This window comes from Macaca thibetana, chromosome 3 (assembly GCF_024542745.1).
Source record: "Macaca thibetana thibetana isolate TM-01 chromosome 3, ASM2454274v1, whole genome shotgun sequence".
NCBI classification, from domain to species: domain Eukaryota; kingdom Metazoa; phylum Chordata; class Mammalia; order Primates; family Cercopithecidae; genus Macaca; species Macaca thibetana.
The window spans coordinates 149,559,265-149,583,103 of NC_065580.1; the positions used below are offsets into that span (position 1 = coordinate 149,559,265).

General features: G+C 47.4%; 1 protein-coding gene across 2 annotated transcripts in view; it reads left to right on the forward strand.

The window, feature by feature from the left end:
* The window catches only part of SDK1 (sidekick cell adhesion molecule 1), a 978,941-nt gene that overhangs the window by 788,936 nt on the left and 166,166 nt on the right, over window positions 1–23,839 (forward strand). For both annotated transcript variants that reach the window (XM_050785652.1, XM_050785653.1), the window contains 2 exons: window positions 990–1,181; window positions 3,406–3,527. In XM_050785652.1, coding sequence (XP_050641609.1) covers window positions 990–1,181; window positions 3,406–3,527 — 314 coding nt within the window. The remainder of the gene's footprint in view (window positions 1–989; window positions 1,182–3,405; window positions 3,528–23,839) is intronic.

Here is a 23,839-nt window from a genome sequence, read left to right on the forward strand (position 1 = left end):
TGAGGCCCCACTGGACTGAAGAGAGTATAGGGGGAAATCAAATGTATTAGAAAACAGGATATTTGAAAAGGGGAGAGGCAGAGCTAGAAGAAAAACACACACTCAGGCGAAAAGAAACTTTTCCACGCAAAGCGCTTTGCAAAATGGAAGAGTGATCTAGCAATCATTTCGTAAAGGAAAAAGTAGAAGTGTTTCCATGAATTCGTTGCAACACAAGAGCAAGCCATTGATTTAAGGTTCTGTGTAATAAAAATACCAGCTTTCAAAAATGAAACGATTGGCTGGGTACCATGGCTGTAATCCCAACACTGAGGGAGGCCGAGGCGGGAGGGTCTCTTGAGCCTAGGAGTTCCAGACCAGCCTGGGCAACAGGGGGAAACCCCATCTCTACAAAAAGTACAAAAGATTAGCCAGGCATGGTGGTGCACGCCTGTGGTCCCAGCTACTCAGGAGGCTGAGGTGGGAGGATGGATTGAGCCCAGGAGGTTGAGGCTGCAGTGAGCTATGATTGCACCATTGCACTTCAGCCTGGGCAGCAGACTAAAAAATAAATAAATAGATAGATACATACATACATAAAATTTTTTAGTGGAATTATTGGTGAAATGCATTCATAATTTGACAAGAGAAGGTTGAATTGAGCACAGCAGGCTGGCAGCTGTCGTCATTTTTCAGTTCATGCACCTGGTGCTGAGCTTACCAGAGCATCCAATAGGCCCCATCCTTGTGCAACTCACCCTGGTAGGGAGGGATGGTTCCCTGTGGTGGGACCGTCACTCCCATAAGCAGGTTTGTGAGATCACAGTGGGCGCACAGAGGAAGGAGCCTTGACCTGTGTCGCATGTCAGTAGCACAGTGGCTCTGAGGCACCTTCAGTACATCCAGCCAAGCTCTCCATAGCTCCAAGCCTGCAAAGATGGTGCTATGGAATCCAGGTGAGCCCTTGGCCTTCAGGAGACCATTGCTGATCTGGTCCTGTTGCTTTCTAGGCTACCAGATCTCTTGGGAGGTGTACGGCAGGAACGACTCTCGTCTCACGCACACCCTGAACAGCACGACGCATGAGTACAAGATCCAAGGCCTTTCATCTCTCACCACCTACACCATCGATGTGGCTGCTGTGACTGCCGTGGGTGCTGGCCTGGTGACTTCTTCCACCATTTCCTCTGGAGTGCCCCCAGGTCAGTAAAATCGTGTGCGGTCCTCCTGCTGTTGCCTCTCTCTTGGAGATTCCTGAGGCTAGAAGTTGATTGACACTTTTATGTGGAAGCCACTAAGTGCCTTGAAAAGGAGGAGTGGCCTCCTGCCAAGATGCTGGAGGGTAAATGGGTGCTGACCCCACTTCAGCCTCATTCTCCAGAGCATTCCACCGTGGCCTCACATCCCTTCTGTCTTCTCCTCCTGCTTTGGCCTCAGAACACACGTTGAAAGTGTTTAAAGCCAGTTCCCAATGCATATCTAAAATATCGTGAATACTTTCAAAACAGTAGCGATGATTCTATTAGTCCATTTTCATGCTGCTGATAAAGACGTACCTGAGACTCGACCATTTACAAAAGAAAGAGATTTAATGGACTGGCAGTTCCACATGGTCGGGGAGGCCTCACAATCATGGCAGAAGGCAAGGGGGAGCAAGTCATGTATTACATGGATGGCAGCAGGCAAAGAGAGAGCCCGTACAGGGAAACTCCTGTTTTTAAAACCCACAGATCTTGTGAGACTTATTCAGTATCGCGAGAACAGCACAGGCCCCCATGATTTGATTACCTCCCACCGGGTTCCTCTCGTGACACGTGGGAATTGTGGAAGTTATATTTCAAGATGATATTTGAGCGGGGACACAGTCAAACCATATCAGCGATGATGGCGTGTGGTTTAATTGGTTAAAAATGGGTATATACAGCAACCAAGGTTAACACTGGAAGCACATCTGTGTGCAAGTTGCCAGGGTTTTCCTGAGATGTCTTGGACATTGTTCATCCAGGGCAGGGAAATGGGTTAGCTGACCTCCGGAAGGCTGTGCTTCCAGAAACACTGTGATCCACACTACGTCTGGAGCCACAGAGTGGAGTGTTAGAAGGGAAACTGAGGCCTGGCTGCTTTGGCCAAACCCCTGATAACCAAGGTGCAGGGAGGCGCTGGAGTTGCCATTCCTTCATTGCCAAGGCTGAATGCTTGTAGCTGGAGAGGGGTCCTAAAGCCTTGCCCACTCATCCTGGGTAGTGGCTGGAGGCAAATCAGATGGAGAGGACTGCTTTGGGGACTCCGTGTTCTGTTTACTGTGCTTGAAGTTTATCACCATTAATGATTGAAGAACCATTTAAAAATCTGGAGCGCTGAGAAATAGAAAGGAAAGAGCCCACTTGTCCTTCAATTTAAACATTTTCTATTTCAAATTCATTAAAAACTAGCTGTGGGAAGGACCCTTGAGATCCTACAGACCCTGCCCCCGCCAATACTGAATCGATCACCAAAATAGTTTCATTGTCCCTGTGCAAGACCTGGTTTCAAACACCCTAAGCAACAGCAAATGAGGAAAGCATTCCTCAGAGACAGTGTGGTCTGAAAGCTGCACTAGTCTTGCATTTTTCTTTTCTTTTTTTTCCCCCCGCTTTTTAGCCCCTTATCTTTCTCTAGAGTATTTTGCATGGCACAGTAATCTAAAAGCTCTCACTTTGAACTCATAGTGCTACAGTTCCGAGTGGGAGGTGCTCTTTGGGGAGCAGCAACTGAAGGGTCTCTCATGTAGGAGTAGGCTTGAGCCACGGGCACCCTCAACGGGAGGCTCATTCAGAACCCACCTTCCACCTTATCCAGTTACCCAAGCAACTGAACACAGGCAGAGCGAGGAGAGTTCTGCCCTTGCACGAGAATGTGGTCGTCTTGGAAACCAGACCCAAGAAGCCTAAGGCTCAAGACCTGATCCTGAGCAGGTGCCACGCTACCTGGGAGCAACCCTGGGCTTGTGCACTCTTCCCTCCACCCCTCTGAGGCCGCGGTAATTATGAAAGGAAGTACGGCCATTCGTTCTTTGTGTGGTTTCAGGAGCCAGGAAGGATTACATTCATTCATCCTTTCCTCATTCAGCCATCATCTGTTAATTACCTACAAAGTACGGAGATGTGTAAGGCATGACACATCCCTTCAGAGTTTCTCATCAAGGAGGCTGTGTTCGCGGTGTGTCTCCTGAAGTCCACCGGGTCAGCCTATTAAAGCAAAAACCATGTACTCATCATGCCTCTGGGGAAGCTGTGCTGCTTCTCACCTTCATGCTTTTGAGAACAAATCCTTTTTTGGTGTTGAATGGTGTCGAAACTGTTTACTTTTGAAGCTGACACATTTGATACCTTTCCTAAGCTGTGACGGACTTTAAATCTCTCCCTTTCCTCCCTGGTTCCTCTCTAGACCTTCCTGGTGCCCCATCCAACCTGGTCATTTCCAACATCAGCCCTCGCTCCGCCACCCTTCAGTTCCGGCCAGGCTATGACGGGAAAACGTCCATCTCCAGGTGGATTGTCGAGGGGCAGGTACGTGTGTCGTTAGACCGGGAGCCGGCATTTCCAAAGAGCAATGTTGGGGCCTGTGAGTGAGTGGCGCCCCTGCAGATGATGGCATGGGAGTGCGGGGGAGATGGGCATGCTTGGAGTGGGAGAAGCAGGGGCTGGAGATAGCCCAGATAGCAGGGCAGAATGTTGGAAGACAAAGAACAAGATGTCAGGCTGGGGTCCTACCAGGTGATGAGACAAGAATAACAAGGGTTAAAATGAAAGTTGTGATTCAAAATAGGTACCCAAAATTGGATAGAGTTGATGATTGAGTTTTTAAAAATTCTGTATCACAATTAGCTACTAAATATACTAATAGGATTAATTGCTTGGTACAGCTTGTGTGTCATTAGCTATGCATTCACTCAACAATATTTTTAGAGACGATTGTTCTATCTGCAGGCACTATTCTGGGCATGGGGGCTATTGCAGTAGACAAAGCTGGCTGAGTTTCTGCTGTCGAGGAGAAAAGTGCCGTCTGGGGAAGAAAGACCTCCAGCTGTGGGAAAGCTGTTATATTTGAGGGACAGCAAGGAGGGCGGGTGCTGGAGGGAGGGGAGCAAGCCCTGGGGTGGCAGGGAGTGAGTCTGGGGAGAGTGAGGGGTGGGTTCCACAGGACCTGAGAGAGTGGACTCCCCCGAGAGACTTCTGGTCTGACTCCAGCTGTGCAAGTGCTGCAGCACGCAGAGGTCCAGGACAGCGCCGGGCTTGAATAGGATCACGCTGGCACTGGTGAAACCATGCAATCTGCCAGTTCCATGTTCCAACAAAAGCAGGAGGAAAAAGATAAATGGCCCAATTATGAGGAGTAGTAAAGTTTCAAAATAGTTATTATCTGTAGTAAAATCCTTGTGGTTTTCATGACTGTACTTGTACTATATTGCAAGACGATCCACTCCTGGAAATTGGCCATAAATTAGGGAACAAATCCTATCTACCTCTTCAAAAGTTTCATTAAGCAAACATTTCTGAAAATCTAAGGAGGATCCTGAAGGCGCAAACCATCTGGATGGGACTGACCCACAAATGGAGCTGGAACAATTATTTACTTAGCAAAAATAGCAGTAGAGCCCTACCTCACATCAAATTAAGAAAATCAGTCCTCAGCCAAGGAAGACTCAATTGGTGAAAGCAACCTTAAAACCCTTAAGATTAACTATAGGACAAGAATCACCATGTCTCATGAAAACCAAGTCTAGTGATTAAAATCCATCAGCAGAAGGCAATACTTTTAGGCCCACAGGAGCACGTGCTGTGGTCTTCGGTGTCTGACAATGCCACGTAGCTGAGGCCAGGAAGCAGCGCTCATTGCGGGCTTTAGAATGTGGTGTTATGCTAGGGCTGGGCGGGCCACAGCGACAGAAATGCCAGCGTCTTCAGGGCTCAACATACAAGAGCTCATTTGTGCGTCCAGGCAGGCCTGGGAGTGGACGACGCTCCTTTTGCCCATGTTCCGTTGCCCAGAAGTTGGTCACGTGGCCCGGTGTTGCCGCAGGAGAGTCTGGGAGTGTGGTGTTTCAGCTCACCTGGGAGGGAAAGACGTGGAGTGATGTGGGGACCCTCGGCACAGTTTCTCGGCCACAGCATCCTGGCTTTATGTCATACAGCCTGTTTGTTTGTTTATTTATTTTTGAGATAGAGTCTTGCTCTGTCGCCAGGCTGGAGTGCAGTGGCGCCATCTCGGCTCACTGCAACCTCCGCCTCCCAGGTTCAGGCAGTTACCCTGCCTCAGCCTCCTGAGTAGCTGGGACTACAGGTGCCCGCCACCATGCCCGGCTAAGTTTTTGTATTTTAGTAGAGACGGGGTTTCACCGTGTTAGCCAGGCTGGTCTCAATCTCCTGACCTCGTGATCTGCCTGCCTTGGCCTCCCAAAGTGCTGGGATTGCAGGCATGAGTCACCGCACCTGACGTCTAAAGAGGTTTTACATTTTTAATGTAAAACATCTTAAATATATGCAAAAGGAAGGAGAATAGTAGAGTGAGCCCCCTGGTACCCATCAGTGAAAGTCAGTGATCCTCAAGATTTCGCCACATCCATCCACCCCTGCTTTTTTATTGGCGTATTTTGAAGCATATTTCAGACCACATGTCACTTTGCCCCCATACGTGTCACACGTGTGTCTAAAATACCTGTTCACATGCCAATATGGATGAATTTCACAGGCATAATGTTTAGCAAAAGAAAAACCAGACCCCTACTTGGAGCATATACTGTGTGATTCCATTTATAGAATGTTCCAGAACAGGAAGAAGTACTCTTCAGTGCTGGAATTTGGGTTTTCCTGGGACCCCTGTGGTTACTTACCATGGGGGTGACGGTGATTGGGAGGGGTCCACCTGAGGAGAGTGTGTCTGGAATGGCAGGAATGCTGTCTTTTAATCTGTATCAGGGCTAGATGTGTGTGCTTATTTTGTGTATACACCAGTGGTCTGTGAGCTTGCCTGTGTGTCTTACTTCAGTGAAAAGTTTGGAAGTTTGGCCAGGCCCACACCTGTCATGCAGCACTTTAGGAGACGAAGGCAGTGGATCACTTGAGGTTGAGAGTTTGAGGCCAGCCTGGCCAACATGTGAAACCCCATCTCTACTAAAGATGCAAAAATTAGCCGGGCGTGGTGGCACACGTCTGTAATCCCACCTACTCAGGAGGCTGAGGCAGGAGAATCGCTTGAACCCAGGAGGTAGAGGTAGCAGTGAGCCAAGATCACGCCACTGTACTCCAGCCTGGATGACAAAGCAAGACTCTCTGTCTCAAAAAAAAAAAAAAAAAAAATTTACATGAAAATATGGGTATCTTCTCTCATACCACTGTCACACCCGATAAAATTATTGTTATTGTTTTTTTGAGATAGGATCTCACTCTGTCACCCAGGCAGGAGTGAAGTGGTGCGATCTCAGCTCACTACAACCTCTGCCTCCCGGGCTCAGGCAATCCTCCCATCTCAGCCTCCTGAGTAGCTAGGACCACAGGCGTGCGCCACCACCAACTTTTTATGGTTTTGGTAGAGACAGGGTTTTGCCATGTTGCCCCAACTGGTCTTGAACTCCTGAATTCAGATGATCTGTCAGCCTCAGCCTCCCAGAGTGCTGGGATTATAGGCATGAGCCACCACGCCTGGCAATTTGAACATTTTAATATCATCTAATCATCAGTTCACACTCAGATTTCCCCAAATTTTCCAAAACACCTCTTTACAGTGGTTTTGATAAAAGTAGGATTCACATAAGGTTCACACTATTCATTTTGTTGTCATGTCTCTCAAATCATAGAAAAAAAAAACACCGTAAACAGCTTTATTGACATATTGTAATTGACATACAGTAAACTGCATACATTTAAGGTGGCCAGTTTGACACTTGAGACTTATACATATACACACACCTGGGAAGCTGTGACCACAGTCGAGATAATGAACACGTTCCTCACCCTCAAAGGTGTCCTTGCAGCCCCCAGTATCCCTCCCTACCAACCCTCCCCATCCCCACAACCACTCGTCTGCTTCCTGTCGCTATAGGTTACAGCTCCCTTAATCTAGCGGAATCCCCCACCCTTTCCCCGCATGCAGTTACCTCATTGAGAAAACCCAGCCAGTCATCCCATGGGACATCTGCATTGGAGATGCACCTGGTTACATCCTTATGGGGTCACTTGACCTGTTCCTCTACCCCCATTTGCCCTGTAAACTGGAATTTCATTGCAAAGGACTGGTAGATTCCATTTCCACTCCTCCCTCCCTCCCTCCTTCCCTCCTTCCCTCCCTCCCTCCCTCCTTCCCTCCTTCCCTCCCTCCCTCCCTCCTTCCCTCTCTCCCTCCCTCCCTTCCTCCCTTCACCCCTCCCTTCGTCCCTCCCTCCCTTCTTTCCTTTCTGCCTCCCTCCCTCCCTCCTTTCCTCCCTCCCTCCCTTCTTTCCTTCCCTCCTCCATCCCTCCCTTCTTTCCTCCCTCCCCCTGCTTCTCTCCTTCCTTACTCCACATTCCCTCCCTTTTTTACATCCTCCCTCCCTCTACTTCCTCCCTCCCTCCCTTCTTTACTTCCTCTCTCCCTCCCTCCCTTCTTTCCTCCCTCCCTTCCTCTCTCCCTCCCTTCCTTCCTTTCTTTTTCCCTCTCTTCCTCTCTCCCTCCTTCCCTAAGACTGCTTCCCAGTTACTGCAGCAGGTTGGAGGCATGTAGATCCAGTTGCCCCACTTAGGGATGCTAATTTGGGTGGCAGAGCATAGCAGCCTGATCCCTACCTTGTGAATTTCTCCATCAGCTTTTTATCTAATGGTCTCATCCATCCATGATCTTTGCCTGAATTAATTATGTTCTTAGGATATTCAAGATGATAATTTTCTACTTCTATCAATCTTCCCTCATTTAGCTGTTGGAACTCTGAAAAGAAGCATCTCCCCTCATCCCTCAGACTATTTAGTTACCTTCAAATATAGGAAGGCAGAATAAATGCTTAATTCTTTTCCCTTAATTACCAATTTTCAGGGTGAGGAATTGGTCCCCTGGTTACTTCCAATGTTAAATAGATTTTTCTTTCTTTTTCTGTCTTGTGATCTCTTTTGCTGAGTATCATCATGAAAGCACAGATTCTTACCTGTTCAGTGGGTTTCAGTCACCTGCAGTCATTATTCTTTTTGAACCTAGAATTGGCCCGTCTTTGGCCTTGGGAGGCTTTCGTATCCTGGGGCTCCAGCCTGAGCCTGCACTCTTTGATGACTTCCTGCCTCACGCTGAGATGGAGCCGCGCCTGCCGGGCCTTGGTTTCTTAAGTGTCAAATGCTATTTAAAGACCATAACGAGAGCACCAAGGTGGATGCTTATCACTCCTAGATGGTCACTGCTTCGACACCTTCCCAGTAGACAGAGAACATCTTTTCTGAAGCATCATGAATTCATACTGACATTTCCAGTGAAACTTCAGGTTACTGACCTTAAATGTATATGTTATGTTATGTTATGTTATGTTATGTTAACTTAATTATATATTTTATTTTATTCTATTTTATTTTATTTTATTTTATTTTATTTTATTTTATTTATTTGAGATGGAGTCTTGTTCTGTTGCCCAGGCTGGAGTGCAGTGGTACTATCCCAGCTTACTGTAACCTCCACCTCCCAGGTTCAAGCTATTCTCCTGCCTCAGCCTCCTGAGTAGCTGGGATTACAGGTGCCCACCGCCACGTCCATCTAATTTTTGTATTTTTAGTAGAGATGGGGTTTTACCATGTTCGGCCAGGCTGATCTCGAACACCTGACATCAGGTGATCCACCTGCCTCAGCCTCCCAAAGTGCTGGGATTACCAGCGTGAGCCACCGTGCCCGGCCTAAATACATATTTTAACTATATTTTCCCTTACGCTAAGACTGTGCTTTTTAGGACTCTTGACTCGATAATCTTCTTTATCCTCCTGTTGTATTAAGAGGTTCAAAATTGCATATACCTGTGGTCTGTGAATTTGCCTGTGTATCTTACTTATATGAAAAGTTTATGTGAAAAGACAGATACTACTGTATTAGGAGTTTCAAAATTGTAATCTCAGTGGTATGACTAACAGAGACTACTGAATGAAATTTAAGTATTTGTCCTTAGAATATGTTATACTGTGGAAGTATAATATATTCAGTTTATACCTACAGTTTATATTGTTTATAATATATTTAGTTTATACTTACAGTATACAAGTACAGTTACAATACTGTTCTAAAGCCACACTGTTCTTTTCTCACTGTGGTTATCTTGATACGGATTTAAGTTCATTCATTTCAGGACTTGTTTTGTTCTTTTGCTTCAATTTTTAGCACTGACTTTGTTTAAAAATCACTTTACATTTTATTTATTTTATTTATTTATTTATTTAGAGACGGAATCTCGCTCTGTCACCCAGGCTGGAGTACAGCTGAGTGGTGCAATCTCAGCTCACTGCAACCCCCACCTCCCGTGTTCAAGCTATTCTCCTGCCTCAGCCTACTGAGTAGCTGGGATTACAGGTGCCCGCCACCACACCTGGCTAATTTTTGTATTTTTATTAGAGATGGGGTTTCACCATGTTGGCCAGGCTGGTCTTGAACTCCTGGCCTCAAGTGATCCACCGGCCTCAGCCTCCCAGAGTGCTGGGATTACAGGTGCAAGCCACCACACCTAGCTCATTTTACATTTTTAAAAATTGTTGGAGGATTTTAAATTTATTTTTGAGGATATAACTCATTTACATGATCTCAAAGTCAAAACTATTTAAAAAGTGATGTTCAGAGAAGTTTCCATTCTTTTGTCCCCTTACCCTGTTGCCTGTCTGCCGCATAGATAACCTTATTTATTAAACTTTTGGCTTATCCTTTTTTTTTGGCAACTTAAACAACTCTCCGTATTTGTGTACTTCCTCTGTCTTCCGCAGAAGGTAGCATATTGCGCCTTGCTGTCTTCCTGTGACAGTGTACCCTGAACACCCCTGGGTATCATGTGTGCAATTGTCCTTTCTTCTCACACCTGCTCAGGTCTGCCTGGTGTGCATGAGGTGGGGCTTGTTTATGTAGCTAGTCCTCTGCTGACAGGCATTGGGTTGTATATTAGTTTTATATCACTGCCATTACAAATCACCAAAACTGAGTGGCTGATACAACATAAATGTGTCATCTTCTAGTTCTGCAGGTCAGAGGTCCAGCATGGGTCTCACTGGCTAAAGTCAGGGAGGCTGCAGGGCCATGTTTCTTCCAGAAGCTCTGGGGATGAGTCAGCTTACAGGCTCATTCAGGTTGAGGCAGAATTCAGTCCTTGCAGTTGTAGGACTGAGGTCCCCATACTCTGCTGTCAGCCGTGGTCATTCCTGGCTCCTGGAGGTCACCACGGTCTGTGGCTTGGGGTCCCCTTCCTTCATCTTCAGAGCAGCCGGGGCAGGTCGAGTCCTCTCAGACTCTGGCTTTTTCCTCCTCCTTCCTTCTCATCTCTCTGGCTCACTCTTCAGCCTCTCACTTTCACTTTTAAGGACTCGTGATTACCTTGTATTCACCTGGACAAGCTCCCTGATTTAAGGCTCTTACCCGTCATCACATCTGTGGAGCCTCTCCTCCATGTAAGGCAGTGTACTCATGGGTTCCAGAAATTAAGGTGTGGGCGTCTCCAGAGGACCTCATTCAGCCTCAAGCTTGTTTTCAGCCTTTTGCATAGTCATTTTGTATTTTTGCCACCTTATCTTTGGGGTAGATTCCCAGGCATGGTTGGCTGGATCACAAGGCAAATGCACATGTAAACTTCCCAGACATTGCCAAATTCCTCATCTGCAGGTTGCTGCATTCCCAGCAGCAACATGTCTATATTTTTGGTCATGAAAAAAAAAAAAAAAAATTGAAGTCTAATTTATGACTTCTTTCTTGCATGCCTCTGGTTTTTGAGTCATAGGCAGAAAGGTTTTCCCCACTTTCAGGTTCTAAAGGAACCCAACCACTTTTCTGCTACCAATTTTCTGGTTTCATTTTTACATTTAGAACTCCATCCATTCGGAACTGGTTCCTGTATGTGGAGTGAGGTATGAATCCATTTTCATCATTTTGCAAATAGCTATGTAATTGCTTCAGTGCCATTTATTAAAATGACCTTTTTTCTTTTTCCTGATTTGTAACATTAAATTCCTGTATGCACTTAGGTCTGTATCTGAACTTTTCATTCTTTTCTATTAGCCCGGTTATTCATGCACTAATTCCACATTGTTTCCTTAGAGAGGTTTTAAACCATGCTTTAATATCTGATGAGGCCTCCTTCCCCATAACCAGTGTGCATGCACACACACACACACACACACACGCACTGCTTGACTTTCTTAGGACTTTCTTGGCCACTCTTGTGGACGTCTGATGGTATTGAATTTTTCTGTCCAGGAACATGCTACCTCTTTTCACTTGTTTAAATCTACTTTTCTCAGCTGCTTTCTTCTTGGCAAAGCACTGGGTTCTCTAATCCTGTCTTCACCTGCTCTCAGGCAGAAAAATGAGGGGTGACCAGTATACCTCAAAAACTATAATGTGAAGAATATGGGCTTTGAATCAGACAGACCTGGTTCCTGGTTCCCCCCTCCTTTTTAACACTCGTATTTCCTAGCTCTTTAGACGTGCTTCTTCTTTGTGAGGCCGAATATCTTTCTGGAGAATGGGGTCAATAGTCCTATCTGTGAGGTTGTCATGAGGATTAACTCACGTGTGCCTATTTTTTTTTTTTTTTTTTTTTTTTTTTTTGAGGCGGAGTCTCGCTCTGTCGCCCAGGCTGGAGTGCAGTGGCACGATCTCCACTCACTGCAAGCTCTGCCTTCCGGGTTCACACCATTCTCCTGCCTCAGCCTCCTGTGTAGCTGGGACTACAGGCACCTGCCACTGCGCCCAGCTAATTTTTGTATTTTTAGTAGAGACGGGGTTTCACCATGTTAGCCAGGGTGGTCTCGATCTCCTGACCTCGTGATCCGACGTGTGCCTATTTTAAATGACATTTTCTGCCTGTGTTGTTGGCATAGAGGAACACAATTGATTTTTAAATATTTTTGTTTCTTTAATAAACTCTTCTGTGTTCTAAGTGCTTTCATAACTGTGAACATGTTTAATTCTCATAATGGCTCTCTGGTGGCTGTTATGACCCCATGTCACAGATGAGACATGAGAGGGTTGGGTTACCTGCCCGGGTCACACAACCAAGCCATGAACCCGGATTGGAGCCTGCAAATCTGGGAAGTCTGTGGCTGCTCAGCCTGGTGTATTGGTGTTACAGCCAGAAACTTTGAGAATTCTCTTGTTAGTTGGCTAGTTTTCCTGTAATTTTCTGTAAAGAATTCGTATCATCTGTTAATAGTGACAGTTTTTGTTTCTTCCTTAGAATTTTTTATATCCTTTCTTTCTCTTTTATTGTTTCTTCTTATTTGAGTATTTTGTAATCTTACTGGGAGTGCTAAAACCTCTTCTATCATATTGGATTGGGACAGTGATAGAAGACAATCTTTGTTTTATTACTTTAAAGACATTATTTAAGATTTTATGAGGTATGACATTTACACCATTGATGTAGGCTTTTAAAAAAAATATCCAGCCTCTATTGAGTTAAGTTGATTCTTTTCTAATCCTGGTTTGCTAGGAGTTGGTGTTTTTTAAATTATTTTTTTAAAAGCATAAATAAATTTAATTGCATCAGACTAGTTTTTCATCTATTGAGCTGCCCATATGGTTTTTCTGATTTCATCTGTTGGTAAGGCGATTCATGCTGCCCTTCTGTTTCACCATCCCGGAGCTCCTGAGACAGAAGAAATCTGGTCACGATGTTTGTTTTGTTTGGGGTTAAGATCGTTGCTTCCATGTTCGTAAGTGAACCTGGCGTTTTCTGGTTGTTGGTTTGGCTTAGGTTTTAAGATCGATAGTTTATTTTCTCACCAGTTTTCATAAACAAAGATTGGATTGAGCTTGTGTTCCTTAGCCCTCAGGCGGAGGACCCTTGTGGGCATTTACACGATGAGGTCCCTCAGGCAGAGGTGAGACCCTCATGGGCATCTGCAGGATGAGGTCCCTCAGGCGGAGGTGAGACCCTCTCTCAGGTGGAGGTGACGCCCTCATGAGCATCTGCACAGGGTTCTCAGTGCCTCCCAATCCTGCCACACCTTGTGGGAAGGGAGGCGCCCAGACCCACGAGTCAGTTCGTCAGAACCCCTGAGGCAGGGGCTGCAGTACTCTTCCATTTGTGAGACTTGGAAATGACAGGTCTGCATCTCCACGAAATGAAAGATCTGCATCTCTACTGAGGGTCCTGCCTCAGGGGACCTCTGTGCTGGGCCTTGGAGGTGGGATACCCTCAGGCAGCCTCTCCCCGGCTGCTATTCTCCAGCAGTTCAGAGGTTTTAGTGCCCTAGGGAAGAATGAACAGGGAAAGCTTCCGGCCTTCCCCCTGGTGCCCTTGCCCCTTCCCCAGGCCTGTGTTGGTTGCATACACCCCCCTGGGCTGTTTCTGAGTGTCCGGGTCAGGGAAGCTCCATAGCGTGGAGCCCACGTGCCGGTGAATCCCTGGGGCTGCCTGACTCCTGGGCCAGCTCACAGCCTGCAGCCAATGGTTAAACATTTCACCTGGAATTTCCAATTCCCTTGAAGGGTAATCTTTTCCTTTGATTTCAAAAGTGTTTTAGAGGCCGGGCACAGTGGCTCAAGCCTGTAATCCCAGCACTTTGGGAGGCCGAGACAGGCGGATCACGAGGTCAGGAGATCGAGACCATCCTGGCTAACACGATGAAACCCCATCTCCACTAAAAAATACAAAAAACTAGCCGGGCGAGGTGGCGGGCGCCTGTAGTCCCAGCTACTCGGGAGGCTGAGGCAGGAGAATAGCGTAAACCCGGGAGGCGGAGCTTGCAGTGAGCTGAGATCCAGCCACTGCACTCCAGTCTGGGCGACAGAGTGAGACTCCGTCTCAAAAAAAAAAAAAAAAAAAAAAAAAAAGTGTTTTAGAAACTACAGACAAGCCTTAAGAATCCTACAGAGAACTCCCCTTCGCCCAAAGGCCCCATCCATGATTTGCCAGTTTTCCCTAAAAGCCCTTGGTAACAAAAGGCTCCACTTCAGGACATGGGCTGCACCCAGTGGTCTCCTGTGATCTCAGTTATTTCTTGACTTCTGTGACCTTGAAATTTTGGAGACTACAGGCTGGTTATTTCCTAGATTCCCCTTGATTTGGATTTATCCCAGTGTCTTTAGGAGTCATCCGAGGCGATGCATTTTTGGCCAGAATGTGGGGGAAGTGATGCTGGGCGCCTCCTGCTACACCTTCTTGGGTTTGACCTGGCCTTGGCATGTCCTGTTGTTAGTCCAGTAATTTTGCTCACTTGACTGAGATTTCTCCACTCTAAAATTACCCCCACCTCCGCACCACCCGCTTTACAGTTAATCAGTATTTTATGAGAAGATACTTTGAGATTCTCTAAAAACCTCATTTCTGTTTCTAGTCTCATCCACCAGTTTGTCATCCATTAATATTTATTGCTGGAATTAATTAGGGCAATGAGGGCACCAGTGATTTTTTTAAAAAATTCAATCATTTCTTCTTCATTTATCGATTGACCTATTCCTGAAAGCAACAGCTTTCTTCTCATTCATTTTTTCATTAATTATCATCAGTGTGGACGCATGACTTTTTATTTTGGTTAACAGATTTTAACCCATTGCTATTATTGCTAATTTTGATGCTGAACCTTTCCTCCATTTGGCCCGTTGGGGGTTGCGGGGGAGCCCTTCCAGCTGGCTTCTGTATTCTTTTGATGCCTCCATCAATCGTTGAACACATCCTTATCTTCTGGCACAAGATGATCTCAACTCATCTTGTTCTTTCTCTCTTCTTTCCCAGCCATTTCTGCAGGGAACCTTGGGTTAGTGCAGTGGAAAGTGGGATTTAGAAACCAAGATCCAGGCAGTCATGTGCTCCTTGCTCCTGGGGCATCACTGCTCGCAGCTAGGAAATGACGTATGTCTATAGCTAGTTCGTTTTCTGTATCTAGCCACATATTCTGAAAAGCAGTATTTTACACCATCACCTCCAAATACAATACAAAACCCTTAGTTTATGTGAGCTTCCCCCTTTCTGCATCTGTCCCAGCCCTTCTCTGGCTCCCAGTATCCTCAGTATATTTATTTTTTTGCTGAATTCCACTCTATGTGGCCAGTCTCATGATCAAAGTGGGCTGCTACCCTGCTTGGACACCCTTCTGCTTGGACGCCTTCTTTGCCCAGATCCTGACCTCTGACTGAACTCTTTCACACCCTGCTCTGGGAAGGGGGGGGATGATGGCTGCCCTTAAAATTTTTGCATATAAACTTAAGCTATCAAAGTCTAACGTGACTGCACTGTCCTCCTTCCAGGACTTAAGTACAGGACTCAAAATTTCCTGAAGTCCAGTCAAGTCATACTTGTTATATGTCCGGCACGTCAACTGTGTGTCACTTTTCTGTATCCACAAAGGCAACGATCCTTATTGGGGCATCCTGTCTCATAGTGAGTGTTGGCTTAGATTTCTCCACATTTGCCATTTTCTTGTGTGTTTGTTTGTTTGTTTGTTTGTTTGTTTTTGTTTTTGAGATGGAGTCTTACTCTGTCACCCAGACTGGAGTGCAGAGTCACGATCTGGGCTCAATGCAACCTCTACCTCCCAGGTTCAAATGATCCTCAGCTTTGTGAGTAGCTGGGAGTATAGGCATGTACCACCACATCTGGCTAATTTTTGTGTTTTTGGTAGAGATGGGGTTTCTCCATGTTGGCCAGTCTGGTCTCAAACTCCTGACTTCAGGTGATCTGCCCACTTCGGCCTCTCAAAGTGCTGGGATTACAGGCATGAGCCACTGAGCCCTGTCGACAGCAGGGTATGCTTTTAACAATGATGAATGAGCAGGCATCTCTTTAAGCACCTTCTGAGGGTGTTTTACTGGCAGGCCAGTGTAGATAAGAGCCGCTGTTCAGCCTTCTACAGACTCAGGCAGAATGCGCTCCAACCTTCCACATCACCACCCAACACCTTTACAGCTCCGTCCGGGGAAAGAACAATTCTGCAGCCCCCTCTTCTCATCCTTACTGCCGGAATTCTGGCCACACGTTCTTTTGGGGAACTCCATGCTGCTTCTGTCCATGGGCCACCTTCCTGGCCTTCATCACATTCCACAGATCATCTCTGACTTATCCCCCAGGAAAGACACCATGACATGCAGTGAGCAAAACAAAACCTTCGGGGGTGTAGACACAGCGGCACAGGCTTTGGGATCAGAGCGACAGGGCCCGGAATCCCAGCTCCACCACTTTCTAGCTGTGTGGCTTTAGGGAACTCTTTTAGGTCATGTTCTTTAGCTGTAAAGCCTAAATAACAGTGCCTGTCTCGCGGGTGATTGAGAGAACTAGAACATGGTGCTACATTGACTTCTCGGAGATGTACACACATCTGCTTTCTGTCGAGCGTGAGCTACTTTACAAACGCACCTCCTCTGAGAAAACCTGCCAAGCCCCTGAGGCTGTCTGTGGCCCTGTCCCAGCCTCCCTCTGTGCTCACCTATCCCCTATCCCGTGGTCCTCCCAGGATGCTGGCCCTCGTTCCCCAGCCACTTCTCTGAGAATGTCCCATGGGCTGCCTGGTCCAGGCAGGCTCCAGAGGCACCCATGAAGCCCAACTGTCCTAAACTCCAGGCAGCGGGGCCCTTGAGGCTGTAACTAGTATAGATGAGGCCTCTGGGACCTCCTACACCTCACCCCCTTTGAATGGGATGCAAGACAAACCCAGGCCTTCTCTGCTGCAGGGAGACTCCAGGTTCTCCTCTCACAGCCTCTCACCAGGGAAGCGGTTGTTGACTCCTAGTCTGTGCCTGGTCCTGGGCTGGAATTTGGGGAGGAGAAAGACTCCAGAGCGCATGGTCTAGATGCAAAGCCATTAATCGCATAGAAGCCAGGGAGGTGATGTCAGAAAGGTCTGCTTGGGCGCCAGGAGGACACTGAGGAAGGAACAACAGAACCCATCGGTTGGGTGTGGAGGGCCCAGGAAGAGGATGACAGCCAAGCCCTGTCTCGAGGCTCCGTGAACGTGAGCCCAGGCAGAGAGCAGCAGAGTGGGGCAGGGACGAAGGCTCCCACCACAACACTCTCTGCCAGAAGAATGTTCATGTTTCTTTCCTTTGATCCACTTTTCAATCGTATCTTCTTTGCAGAAAAGTTTCCTTTAGATGCTATTTTTAAAAGTGCATCAAGCAGGTTTTATTACTTAGAGTTATCTTCAGTGAATTATGGAATGAAGGATCCTAATCATTGGAGGAACCCACTGAAAGGCCCTATAATAAGTTGATGCTCAGATGTGGGTTGCAAAAAAAAAAAAAAAAAAAAAAAAAAAAGCAGCAGCTTTTATAGGTATTTCTGGCTCAGTAATGCTTTGCTTAATTAGTAACCTTTGACTGTAGAGTGAGCAAAACATCCCTTTGCGTGTTTTTATGGTGCACCATAAAAGGGAGAATGCAAATGTTATATGTTTTCATTTGCCACTCCTGTTTGTCTGCTCAGTTACCTCTGTAAACCCCTGCCATTCACAGCCATTTACTGTGCTCTAATGGCCAAAATAACGTCTAGTCTTCTCAAAAGCCTGCTCTGAGCAGAGTTTTCCATAATGAAGATGCTAGTGGTAACACTTTAGGTACAGCTAAAACTGTTTTCATTCTGAAAATGGAAAGCAAAAAAAAAAAAAAAAAAAAAAGTCCCACTTAGTGCTTATTTGTGCATAATAGTAGCCATTTTCTTAGAAGAAACTGTTTTAGAGAGTGTTATGGGCTAATAAAATAAAGCACAAGTCTGTTTAGTGCTGGTCTCTCTGTAACTAAAGAGTAGTGGAGATGGAGCAGCCAGGCGCCCAGCGTCCCCAGGTAGGACACTTAGAGACACCGAGGCTGCCGGCGGCGTCGACAGCAACAGCGTTTGGAATGACGCATGCCTCGGTAAAGTCGGGGGCGTGAAGCAACACTGTCTGTCTCCTAAGCACACGTTGTGCCGAGGGACCGGATCCCGGGCTGATGGATGGGAGGCCACGGGCTGTGTTTCATTTTGCTGTTTGCTGAGGCACTCACCTGCGAGGACATCTTGCAGGATGTATGGGGCTTTCTGTTCCCCTGGCATGCCCTTGATCCAAAGCAATACTCTTCTCCCAGAGGTGAATCCTGGGGAAAATGTCGTCTCAGCAGATGAGTGTATCTGCTTTCCCTTGTCAGAAGTTGAAGCCCATACAACCCGGGGACAGTCCCCTTTTTGCCTAAAGGGCCAGGGTGTTTTTTTATTTTTTGCTTTTTTTTTTTTTTTTTGAGATGGACTCTCACTCCGTTGCCCAGGCTGGAGTGCAGTGACGTGATCTCAGCTCACTGCAACCTCCACCTCGCAAGTTCAAGCGATTCTCCTGCCTCAGCCTCCCGAGTAGAGTAGCTGGGATGACAGGCACGCGCCACCACACCCGGCTAATTTTTGTATTTTTAGTAGAGAGGGGGTTTTACCATGTTGTCCAGGCTGGTCTTGAACTCCTGACCTCAAATGATCCAACCACCTCGGCCTCCCAAAGTGCTGGTATTACAGGTGTGAGCCACCGCACCTGGTCTAGCCAGGGGTTTGAAAGCCAAATGGATTGCCCAGGAATTCCAGGATGGGATTGGCATTCTGTAGAACTTGCTTCTGCTCCACTTGCCCCTCCCGTCCCCATGTGCTAACACTCGCTGTGGTCCAGTGCTGTGCTAGACGCAGGGGCCTCTGAGGCAGGTGCAAAGAGAACCTGCCTTCAGTGAGTAGGAAAGACAGACTCAGGAAAGAAGCAAGATACCAAGACCTCATGGCAGATGGCTGTGCCTCAGAGGGAGAAGCAAAGGACCGGGACCTCAGAGGAGGTTTCCTTTATTGTTATCGAACCGGACTTGTGGACCTTCCTGGCACAGCAAAGCCAAACCATTGACATCGGGATTGCAGCGAGAGAAAGTGAGGCATTTCTTTCAGGGCACCAGGCCAGGAGAATCGGGTCACTCATGCCTAAGACCTGACCTGTCCTATGGCTTACAGTAAGGATCTATAAAGGCAGAGAGGCAGAGGCTTCAGGCAGAGTCAAGCATCAGGACACAGAGGCGACATATTGGTTTTACCTAAAAGGACATCTTGAAGCAGGAACCCACAAGTTATAGGTATATTCAAAGATTTTTCTGATCTGTGATTAGTTAAGGGGTTGAAGCTTTGTCTAAACATTTTGGATCAGCAGAAAAGAACATTAGCTCTGGCCTGAGGGTGTGAGTTCCTCCAGGCTCACAGGAATTCTTTTAGGAGGAAATTTAGAACCAACAGCAGAAGTCAGAGTTCCGTCCTAAGCTCCCCCATATCTGAAGTCTTCCTCAGCTCCCCCATATCTGAGGTCTATGTGTAGTGGACCTGTGTAGCCAGCCCGTTTGGTGGGAGTCCGGGTTTCTGAAAAACAACTCAGGGACACATGGTAAGATGTCACTTTAGTTTCTATTGGGAACCAAGCATCTCCTGACTCTAGCCTCCTTGGCTATTGTTTTCAGCCACTTTTACCTTCTTGTTTGTCAAGTTGCTAATTTACTTTTTTTTTTTTTTTTTTTTTTTTTTTTTTGAGACAGAGTCTTGCTCTGTCTCCCAGGCTAGAGTGCAATGGTGCAATCTCAGCTCACTACAACCTCCGCCTCCTGGGTTCAAGCAATTCTCCTGCCTCAGCCTCCCAAGTAGCTGGGATTACAGGCGCCCGCCACCACACCTGGCTAATTTTTTATATTTTTAGTAGAGATAGGGTTTCACCATGTTGGCCAGGCTTGTCTCGAACTTCTGATCTCAGGTGATCCGCCCACCTCGGCCTCCCAAAGTGCTGGGATTCCAGGCGTGAGCCACCACGCCCAGCCTTGCTCATTTACTTCTCAGGGCTTGTTAGGTGCCTGGAATTTCCCTTGAAGGAACTCAAGATTTTTCTTTATTTCCATGTTTGGGGGCCCATCAGTCCCTAAGTGGGGTCCCTGCTCCATGTCATCATGAGGACCTTCCTTTCAAAAATAGGCAGTGTGGACATGTTGGTAGAGACCTGTCCTGAAATGTAGCTGTAAAGTGTCCACTTTCCTATGCGTGTCTTTTCTGTGATTTACTTTCCTCTCTTCAAAAGTCCACAGTGTTTACAGCACATCAGGCAATGTCAAGGCTTAGAAATTCCAGAGGCTCCTGGAATAAGACACTCAGATCCCCGCACTCTATCTTTAATGCTGCCAGCATTCCATCTGGAACCATGCCTGGCTGTGGCAGGGCAGAGCCAGCTGGGACCTGCTTGGATTTGTGTGGCCACAGGCAAGGCCAGGGAAAGGCGAGGTTACCTGGTAAAGCCAGCACCAGAGAGGAACTTTAGGCATCTTAGCAACAAACCACCCTCCCGGCAATGGTTGTTAGGGGTGTAGGAGACGCTCCCTGGAGCTGGCTAGTTGGCAGAGGGTGGAGAACAGAGGCTGGGGGCCAACCATACTGGGATGGGTTGTGGGACCTCTGTAAGCCTCAGTTTCTTCATCGTAAAATTCGGAGACCAGCAGTTCATTTAACGCTTTAGCATGGGACCAGCACATATTAGATATTTAATAAACCTAAGTTCCTAATAATAAAAATAATGAAGTCAAGGCAAGTGTTTAGCATCCAAGAAGGTTGCTTGAGACACTGTGAGCTTCAGAGGAAAGACTGCCTTCCCCAGAGGGAGGCCTGTGGAGTGTGCAGGGCCCTGTCCTAGAAAATACCCGAGAAACCAAGCAGAGGCCAGCAGGGCAGGCTCAGGCGGGATGAGCACCACACAGGAGCTGAGAATCGGGGGCTGGGGACACTGAAACCCCCGTCGGGGTCGCCGTGGTCATTGAACCCAGGTCTACGAAGTCCCCAGTGACTGTAAGGATCTGTAGCCCAGGAAGAGGCAGCCTGAGCTCGAACACCCACAGTGACAGTGAAGAGTCAGGCTGATGCTACTCACAGTGCACTCAAGCAGAACCGCGAACTCCCATAGCTTGAAAATGTCAAATCCAGCAGTCCCTGTCTCTTTTTCCCGGGAGACACTGACTTTAGGAACAGCAAGGAGACTTCTCACCCAGCACACTGGGCTCCCAGGCTTCACCCAGCTAGGCAGAGGGTCAGGGGCAGCCCCTCTTTGCAGAGGCGTTGGCCTGTTCCTGCCTCACCCCACCTTGCAGCAAACAAAGATGGCAAGATAGCCTGGGCCGGCTCTAGGTGAGGGGCTCACCTGGGTCAGGAAGCAGACAGCTCCAGTATGGCCAGGGCCTCTCAGGTTGCTCTGTTTGGTACAGTAACATCCTGTATTTATTTATTACGTAGTTACCGTCTTTGTCCTCCTGGGAACACAAGCTCAGTGAGAGCGGGGACCTTGTCTGTGCAGTGCCGGATCTCCTCTTGGCACCCAGAACAGGGCCTGCTGCATAGAAGGAAGGCATGGTGCCGGGAAGCACTGTGAACAGGTGGACGGGGCATCGCGCACACACCATCCGGGACAGACATAGCCCAACACAGACATATTGGGCCGCCTGAGGCCCAATGAAGTTTCCAACCTTGATTGACTTCACTGTCCACCTGGCTACCTGTTACCTCTGAAGGGAGAAATTCTAGTGTGCCACGTGTCCTACAGGTTCATAAAGCCAAATGCTTTTGTCTCATCACTTCAAGATCTGGGGCTGGGGGTTTCTCATCACTACTTCTGTCTCCTCCTTCCCTCATTATGGATGGATGTGAGGCCTGTCTGTGGCCCTTTGGATAAGCATCTGTCAGCATTTCGGACATAGTAAACCCTGACTGTAGTTGAATTTCTTTTTCATAATAAGAGGAACATGAGTGACATTATTTCGGAATAGTCAGTCGCATATGCACAGGAGAGCTGTCATCGGCCCTAATAGCACCTTCAATAATCCTGCGGTCATCTGGGTAAATTTGCCGAGATGGACCTCATTTTTTGTTCTGGTGTAATGTCTCTGCCTAAGTGTTTAGGTACTGGGGAGACAGGTGACAATGACATACATACTCAGAAATCTCAGAATGTTTCTTGGCTGCTCGACTGTCCATAATAACACCCTCACAATGACTTCTCTCTCCTATTTCTCAACCAGCATAGAAAAGCTCTATGAGATGAATGGTGGAAGGGGTCTTTTTGTTCATTTGTCTATCAGATCCGTTGAGGTCCTATTATGGGGCTTTAAAACTACCACAGGAGAGGAACATACTGCAGCATAAGTGACAACTCAAGTGGGACCAAAGGAAGTGTTTTACCACAAATGTCATTTTCGAGAAATAGAGGTCAACGTATATATAAATCACAACTGTCAAACCAAATTAAATTTTATGAGACTCATATTTCCCCGTTCTTTCTGAGGACTATTCCCTGCTCTGATTCCTTCATCCTAATTCTCTTGTTGGATTTTTTAGATTTGCCTGTGTGTTTCATTTTTCCAGCCATTAGGTTTTATATTTCTTTCCTTCATTCGTCCATTCACCCAGCAAACATATATTAAGCACCTACTGTTTTATGGATTTTATTGTTTCAGGTATCATGCTACATATTAGATTACTAAGGTGAAAACGTTTTAGTTTCTCCCTCCAAGAATTCACAATTTTCAGGAGGAGGGATGTAGGAGGGAGGAAGGAAATGTAGTCTTTTTTTGTTTGTTTTTTTGTTTTTGTTTGTTTTGAGACAGGGTCTTGCTCTGTCACCCAGGTTGGAGTGCAGTGGCACAATCTTGGCTCAATGCAGCCTCAACCTCCCAGGCTCAAGCAATTCTCCCACCTCAGCCTCCTGAGTAGCTGGGATTGCAGGAGCATACCACCACGCCCTTTTATTTTTATTTTTTATTTTTTTGGTAGAGATGGGATCTCCCTATGTGGCCCTGGCTGGTCTCAAATTCCTGAGCTCAAGCGATCCTCCTGCCTCAGCCTCCCAAAGTGCTGGGATTATAGGTGTGAGCCACTGTGCCCAGCCACAAATGTAGTCTCAATTTTGGTACACATGAGACTTGTGAGAATTGTTGTGATGATCTCTGGCCAGGGGAGTATGTGAAAGCAAGTAAGTGAGCAGGGTCAGCCAGGAAGGCTCTGCAGAGGAGGTGAGACTCAGGTTGGACCTTGAAGGGGATATAGTCTTTCAATGGGTAGGAAGACATTCCAGGCAGAGAGAAGAGAGGAATGAAGGTCTCAGAGTTAGAAACTTGCACAGCACCTGTTGTTTTAAAGTGTAGATCTTATTTTTATTTGGGAACGGTGACACCAACAGATCGGGAGACAAATGGCGTTGGAAAGACGGCTTGTTGCTGACAGATCCCGAGGGGAGGTGGCAGGGCACGCCACGCAGGGCCACATGTGGAAGCACCGGGTTGGTCAGGAGGCAGAGGAGGAGGGGACTGTGGCAGGAGCCTCTGCTGTGGCTTCCGAGGGAAGGGCTGGGCCAGGCAAGGTTAGGACTGGCTGGTGTCAGTCTCAGCGGGCTCCGGAGCTGGAGGCTGTTCCTGCTGTTGGATGCCCAGCCCCAGTGATAGGACAGGGGCATGGAGCCCTGAGTGTGAGCACTCGCAGAGGAGGAGGTGGGACTGGGCTCTGGGTACAAAAGGTACCCTCCAGGTGAGCTGCTTGCTGTCTCCAGGAACTGGCTCACCCTGGGAGGGCCATGTCTCCAGGGCCAGCCAGGCCCAGGTGTGCCACGTCCAGTGGAAGTGGTGGCTAATGCACCGTGGGCAGGGCTGAGCGGGCACAGAGAGGGGCGTGTGTTAGCGGGATGTG